The sequence below is a fragment of the Penaeus chinensis genome, chromosome 7, assembly GCF_019202785.1.
Source record: "Penaeus chinensis breed Huanghai No. 1 chromosome 7, ASM1920278v2, whole genome shotgun sequence".
Taxonomy (NCBI): domain Eukaryota; kingdom Metazoa; phylum Arthropoda; class Malacostraca; order Decapoda; family Penaeidae; genus Penaeus; species Penaeus chinensis.
The window spans coordinates 36,733,589-36,740,924 of record NC_061825.1 but is presented as its reverse complement, the minus strand read 5'-3'; the positions used below and the strand labels follow the sequence as shown (position 1 = coordinate 36,740,924).

Genomic DNA, 7,336 nt, shown 5'->3' with positions numbered 1-7,336 from the left:
GAGACTAAAGCAAAAGGGAGGTAGGGGAGACTAAGGGAGATTCAGGGAAACAAGGGTGAGGAGGATAAGGGGGGGGGGGGGGAGGAGTTACGGTCCAGGATGGTGGGGGGAGAAGGGTCGGAGACCTCACACATACATATACATATACATATGATATATACATATATACATATCTATATATATATGTATATATATACACCTTCGAAAACAAAAAACAAAATAATGTTTAGGACGCAAGGGCCGTGCGCAAGCTTTTTTAACGGTGGGGGGGAGGGGGGGGGAGAAGGAAAAGATATTCATCCATATTAAACTTCACGAAATCCTACAGCGTGATTAAGACTTAGTAACATTATACAAGAGACTTAAAAGGACCTGAGTGACTGAACGAGAGGTAAAATGTACAAAATAATGATGCTATCGATGACATATAACCCGACACATATATAATTCTCCGCAAAATATTGGACTAATTCAATTTTTCATTTAATTTTCACGTACACTACTCTGGGTCCATTTAAAAGATTTCCGTATTGGGTATGCGATTCACAAGGAAATTATTTATATCGCCGTAATTATATTTCATTCCTTAAAGTTATTATATTGTGAATTATAATGATTAATTGTTAACATTCAATTCAACAACGAATAGGATATTAGATAATTATTCATGATTTTCTTTGCTTGTTTATATTAAGCGCCGATACCACGTTGCCAAAGATGGGGCATAGGAGATGAGCTGTTGTTCCACTATTTTGGATTCTGCACCGTTGTTGCATTGGTGTATCTCACTTTATAGTGTTTGGGGGAAAGATACTGTAGTGACTCGTATGAGAAATACACACACACACGATATATATATATATATATATATATATATATATATATATATATATATATGTGTGTGTGTGTGTGTGTGTGTGTGTGTGTGTGTGTGTATATGTATGTGTGTGTGTGTGTGTGTGTATGTATATATATATGTGTGTGTGTGTGTGTGTGTGTGTGTGTGTGTATGTGTGTGTGTGTGTGTATTGTATATGTGTGTGTGTGTGTGTGTACACTATCGTTTAAAACTGATATATTAATATGAAAAAAGTAAATTATGATATGGAAAGTAAGGTATATCTTATTCGAAAGAACATCATCAATCTTTGAGGGAAATACTCTATAAAGCTGTAAACCTTCCAAGGGGACACTGTATTAATAAGCTATGATAAAATACTTTAATTTATTATAAAGGTTAGAAATACATCCTCGTTACAAACACTCTCTTATTCAAAATAGCTAATTAGATTCCGCATTTCTTTGAATATTCATGGCTCTCCCTCCACCCCCCCCCCCCCCTTCGGCGATTTCAGTTTTCGTCACGTTGGCACTCCTATTGCAAATTGACTTCCTGATAATCCGTGCACCAATTGCAATAGCCTGTCTAGTAGGTCAATCATTTAAAGGGACGTCGGGAAGGATGAGGAGAGGTGCTGCCAAACGTCATCAGATGATAAAGAATGTTTTTATTACCTGAATTTGAATGTCAAAAGGTACATCGTGTACAGTGAGTAATCATGTATGCAAAGTGGCAAAATTATCGCATACTGAAAGGCACATACACAGACGGCGACAAAATAATGTCATGTCAGTACCAATTCATATGCTGAATTTCTTTCATGAAGGGTTGATGTAAAATTGCCTAAATTGAATTCCCGATTTAGTACATATGATGTCTTAGAACACGAAAGGGCTACAATTTCACACGAGAGAACGCAAGTTGTCGAAGATGGCTCGAGTGAGGGCCTTGGCGGCGTCCCTCGGGAGGATGTGTGCAGAGGAACAAAGGCTGTAGAGGAATCTCCTGCGGAAAGTGTGGAAGAAATGTGCTGACGTGTAGTTGGAGGCGCCCCTGAGTATCCGTGTGGCCTGGACGTGTTCCCCGGCGACGTCCGAGCAGACAGCGTCTAGGTTCCTCATATTTGTACACACGGAGTCTTCATAGGGAGGAGGAAATAGGGATGTGGCTTTGCCTACGTCATCTGTAGACACTGACGCCTCTCTAATACAACTTTCAAGGAGATGCCCGTCTTGACTGAGGTTGGTGTGGAGGCTGCGGTGGAGTGTCCTTGCGTAGTCCCAGAAGGACTCCCGCCACGCCGCTGGGGCCTCGACGGCGTTATGGAGAACCGTGATGTGGACACCGAGGTGCCTCGAAGCGTCGCCGGAGAGGAACCGGCGCACGTCCAACGCATGTGACTCGTTCAGTGTGAACGTTTGGTCCGTGCGGCCGGCCTTCTTGGCCAGGTCGATGGTTGCTCCGTTTATGAGCGCTGTGAAGGCGCTTCCAACGGACACGCCCTCACTCTTGCATCTGTGGAAGAACCTGTGCGTCGTGTCTTCGTCCAGTTCCTCAAAGATGAGTTCAGTTTTCCTTTCTGTTCCCTGGACCGACGGGTAACACTGAAGCAGGAGGGGGACGCTTGTCATGACTTTCTTTTTCTCCTCTACCAAGCGCTGGAGGTTTTCGGGGTCCTTCTGAAGCTCACGCAGTTTGGCGCTGACCATCGCTTTGAACTCCTCCTGGACGACCATCTCGCCCAGCTGCTCCTGGTCGTCGATAGGCCTGCCGGCGATGACGTCATCGAGGATCCTGAGCAGGAGGTTGTAGGTCCTGGCGTTGGAGGTTCCGTCGGCGATGCCGTGATGGTTCCCGAGGACAAGGTGGCTCGTGTGAGGGAAGGACGCCCGCACCTCCTCCAGGGGACAGTCCTCGCCGGCGGCACCGCGCACCAGCCTGGCACGCCACAGGGGGCCCTCGTGCGAGGCGTAGCTCTGGCTCATCAGGTCCTCCATCACTCGCTTGGGGTCCGCCTCCTCCTCGACCTGGTTGGCGAGGGGAACTTTGATGTTATGGAGGTAAATTCCTGTTAAATGATAAAACTAAATTCAACCACCGATGACCTCATGAAATTCTTAATGCATGTAGGGTTTCTCACCTGGAAGTCGACGGCCTCCTCGTCCATCTCGCACAGCCACATGCAGTCGCCTCGCTTGCGGAAACACGTCCTTAGGGGCGGCACCTTCCTGCAGGAGAGAGTGGAATCAAAGGCTGGACGTTTGGCCTTCACGCCGGACATTGTGGAAGATTTTCTTTCCATCAGAGCAAATTGCCATAGGAGACTATGGCAGCAGAGAACTTGTCAGAAAATATATAGTTGCTTTAGTAAGTAATATACCCATGTATATTAGCATTCGTATCATATCACCATGACCCTTATTACCACCATCATTATTTCATTTCTCATGCGCCATTCTACCCCCCCCCCCCCTCCCGCGAATTAGAACGAGGAACTTACCTGAACAAATGGCGGAGCGCTAGCCCGACGCTGGCCTCCTGCAGGGGCTCGGCCGTGCGAAGTGTGATCCAGTAGGCGGTGAGGAACGTCCCTTGGGTCTGGAAAGTCTCGAAAAAACTCTCCACTTCGCTGGCCGGTCTTAGCAAGCGACCCGCGGCCTTGTCCTCCTGACCGCCTCTCGCCGCGCTTCCCGTCATGCTGGTTACGTGGGGTCTCGGCCGGAGCTGCGGAGGAGGCGAGGTTTGTCTCAGTGAATGATGATGCTGAGTTGGGAGGACTTGAAATCGCTGGTGGAGAAATAGAGGATTCGTGGTTTTGGCAAATCTTTGAGCATTTACACAAGAATGATTAGATGGTGTATATTTGCTGCTGTTAGGATGTGATAGCTTAATCTGACGTAATTCCAGTCTATGGCACTTTGGTAACTATAATCGAGAGAGTAAGAAATCCGGTAAACACAAATAATGAATTATTGTATTCCCATCATTCTTCATTACCCCATACATTTTCTAAACTAACATTAGCTTTACTCAAATGTCATTAAATCACACCAAATACCATTGACTAACCTTAAATCTCGCAAATACTATTGGAATCTTTAGAGAACACCCTTAAGTTTTGCTAAATACCGTTACATCTATGGATCTTAATACGAAGGGTTCGCGCCCCGCCCAGGCTTTAGTCGGCATAGGGGCTCCCCTCATGGGTATAGCCATGGCGAGCCTCAGCCTTGAGGGTTGTATAACACCGCCATCCTCACTCAATAGCCACAAACTTTCTCTTTCTCCCAATTTCACCCCCAAAAATAAAGGAACCGGAAGTAATACTATAAATTTTGAACCCCAAAGAATAAAGGAATTTAACAAAATCTAATTATTTTGGTCGTATGGAAATCGTTCTTGCAGGTATTTGATTGCTATTTTTTCGTTCATTTCGTCGACATGGCAACCGCACCCATCGAACGCCACTGTGGCCTTCAGGATCAGGTGGGGGGGAGGGGGTCCTTCCATCCGAGGATCCTCACAGGATGGGTCGTGTCATTTCAGCGTGCTTATGTTGGAGGCTCACACACACACACATAAATACATACTTATATTATAAGTATATATATATATATATATATATATATATATATTTATATGTGTGTGTGTGTCTATGTATATAAATATACATATATATATATATATATATATATATATATATATATATTTATGTAAATATATTCATATACATAAATAAATACATACATTCTTACATATATTTTCACACACACACACACACACACACACACACACACACACACACACACACACACACACACACACACACACACACACACACACACACATATATATATATATATACATACACACATTGCTTTCTCTGTCTATCTGTATATATAAACTGTATATATAAAGTATATATATACATGCACATATATAAATACATAAATATATATTTATTCATATATATATGTATTTATATATATATATGTATATATGTATATATGTATATACTACCTGTATTACACAGAAAAAAGACGATTATAATTACCACTTCAGATTAACAGCCTCTACTTTGCAATGTCCAGGGGGCGACTGAGAGACCTAGACAAGTATTTTCTTATGAGAGCGTCGTTGAGTTGCCAGTCCGTATATAGACTTATATACAAGAGAGAGAGAGATAGAGAGAGAGAGAGAGAGAGAGAGAGAGAGAGAGAGAGAGAGAGAGAGAGAGAGAGAGAGAGAGAGAGAGAGAGAGAGAGAGCGAGAGAGAGAGAGAGAGAGAGAGAGAGAGAGAGAGAGAGAGAGAGAGAGAGAGAGAGAGAATCATCCTGTCTTCGCGTGGAGAAGGCGTGGCACAGGAGTGGACGCAGGATATTTCGTCCCTTATCGTTAGCATTCTGTGGGTGTGTGTCAGCGGGCGTGTTCGCGTCTGTGTGCCTGTTGTGGTTTAAGGTAAACACACGGTAGTCAAATTAACTTTATTACAGCGGGTGTGTTGCGGTCAGAGTCCAGCCGATGAGTGTATGTTACTCCTTCTTTATGATTTGCGAAGTTCTAGCTTCGCCTGGGCTTTCTAAATATGGCCCGGCCTGTGTCAGCTTTTTACGGCTGTCTCATTTTATTGTCTGACACTCGATGCTTACCGTGGCGGCGGGATTGCCAGCAGACGCTCCTGCCGCCATGGTGTAAGCATTTCGCATAGCCTCTTTACCAGCACGGCGGCTGTTGTGGGCGGTCCCTGTCTCAGGAATTGTGTATGGTCACAATTTTCTAAATACATACTTATATTATAAGTATATATATATATATATATATATATATATTTATATGTGTGTGTGTGTCTATGTATATAAATATACATATATATATATATATATTTATGTAAATATATTCATATACATAAATAAATACATACATTCTTACATATATTTTCACACACACACACACACACACACACACACACACACACACACACACACACACACACACACACACACACACACACACACACACACACATATATATATATATACATACACACATTGCTTTCTCTGTCTATCTGTATATATAAACTGTATATATAGAGTATATATATACATGCACATATATAAATACATAAATATATATTTATTCATATATATATATGTATTTATATATATATATATGTATATATGTATATATGTATATACTACCTGTATTACACAGAAAAAAGACGATTATAATTACCACTTCAGATTAACAGCCTCTACTTTGCAATGTCCAGGGGGCGACTGAGAGACCTAGACAAGTATTTTCTTATGAGAGCGTCGTTGAGTTGCCAGTCCGTATATAGACTTATATACAAGAGAGAGAGAGATAGATAGATAGAGAGAGAGAGAGAGAGAGAGAGAGAGAGAGAGAGAGAGAGAGAGAGAGAGCGAGAGCGAGAGAGAGAGAGAGAGAGAGAGAGAGAGAGAGAGAGAGAGAGAATCATCCTGTCTTCGCGTGGAGAAGGCGTGGCACAGGAGTGGACGCAGGATATTTCGTCCCTTATCGTTAGCATTCTGTGGGTGTGTGTCAGCGGGCGTGTTCGCGTCTGTGTGCCTGTTGTGGTTTAAGGTAAACACACGGTAGTCAAATTAACTTTATTACAGCGGGTGTGTTGCGGTCAGAGTCCAGCCGATGAGTGTATGTTACTCCTTCTTTATGATTTGCGAAGTTCTAGCTTCGCCTGGGCTTTCTAAATATGGCCCGGCCTGTGTCAGCTTTTTACGGCTGTCTCATTTTATTGTCTGACACTCGATGCTTACCGTGGCGGCGGGATTGCCAGCAGACGCTCCTGCCGCCATGGTGTAAGCATTTCGCATAGCCTCTTTACCAGCACGGCGGCTGTTGTGGGCGGTCCCTGTCTCAGGAATTGTGTATGGTCACAATTTTCTAGGTAGTGGACTAGTGTGGCGTTCGGCTTGCCGCTGTGCTTGCAGCACCATTCATCGCGTTCGATTGTTGGGATAATCTGCCATGCACAGTGGTAACCTAGGCGCATTCTGTGAAGAATGACTTCGGTACCTCTGTTGCTTACTTCAGAGAGTGCCAGTGGTTCAGAGCCTGTGGCGTCTGAGTACCAGCTGGCCGAGGGGGAGGTTCTCGTTTCCTCTCTGTGGAGCTGCCGTAGGAAGGTACGACCGACCAAGGCACACTTCTCCATAAGTAATTTTCGGCTCGGTTTTATCGTCATGGGATATGGGGGCATACCCCTGCCAGCGACGGCTAGTCTGTCAGCAAGCTCGTTCCCTCTGATGCCGATGTGGCTTGGGACACACACACACAAACACACACACACATAGCCAACCAGATACATTAGTTCAGAGAAAGAGAACCCATAAGATGAAATACACATACAGCTGAATACATTTATTTATACAACAATATTTACTAACAAAGTCTCAAGAGGCTGACGCGGGTCTCGCATGGGAATGAAGGGGAAAGGCGCATCTTCATCATGACATC

At 43.9% G+C, this 7,336-nt stretch overlaps 1 protein-coding gene across 3 annotated transcripts; it reads right to left on the bottom strand.

The window, feature by feature from the left end:
* Nucleotides 1-1,492: 1,492 nt before the first annotated feature.
* On the bottom strand, nucleotides 1,493-6,090 carry LOC125027582. Of its 3 annotated transcripts, none has more exons than XM_047616685.1 (4): nucleotides 6,074-6,090; nucleotides 3,342-3,565; nucleotides 2,982-3,069; nucleotides 1,493-2,868 (listed from the first exon to the last, which is right to left on the bottom strand). In XM_047616685.1, the coding sequence occupies exons 2-4, from the start codon at nucleotides 3,536-3,538 to the stop codon at nucleotides 1,744-1,746; spliced, it is 1,410 nt and encodes a 469-aa protein (XP_047472641.1). In that variant the 5' UTR covers nucleotides 3,539-3,565; nucleotides 6,074-6,090; the 3' UTR covers nucleotides 1,493-1,743. The 3 variants fall into 3 exon arrangements, with proteins under 3 accessions (XP_047472641.1, XP_047472640.1, XP_047472642.1); XM_047616684.1 differs by lacking the exon at nucleotides 6,074-6,090 and adding an exon at nucleotides 4,896-5,001; XM_047616686.1 differs by lacking the exon at nucleotides 6,074-6,090 and having other exon boundaries at nucleotides 3,342-3,591.
* Nucleotides 6,091-7,336: the final 1,246 nt, after the last annotated feature.

Bases quoted from the DNA above. Each gene is read 5' to 3' on its own strand.
- LOC125027582 (XM_047616685.1), bottom strand. From the start codon at position 3,538: ATGACGGGAAGCGCGGCGAGAGGCGGTCAGGAGGACAAGGCCGCGGGT. The intron at 3,070-3,341 runs GTAAGTTCCTCG...TCTCTCCTGCAG, and splicing joins GCGCTCCGCCATTTGTTCAG to GAAGGTGCCGCCCCTAAGGA. The intron at 2,869-2,981 runs GTGAGAAACCCT...CTCGCCAACCAG, and splicing joins AGGAGGCCGTCGACTTCCAG to GTCGAGGAGGAGGCGGACCC.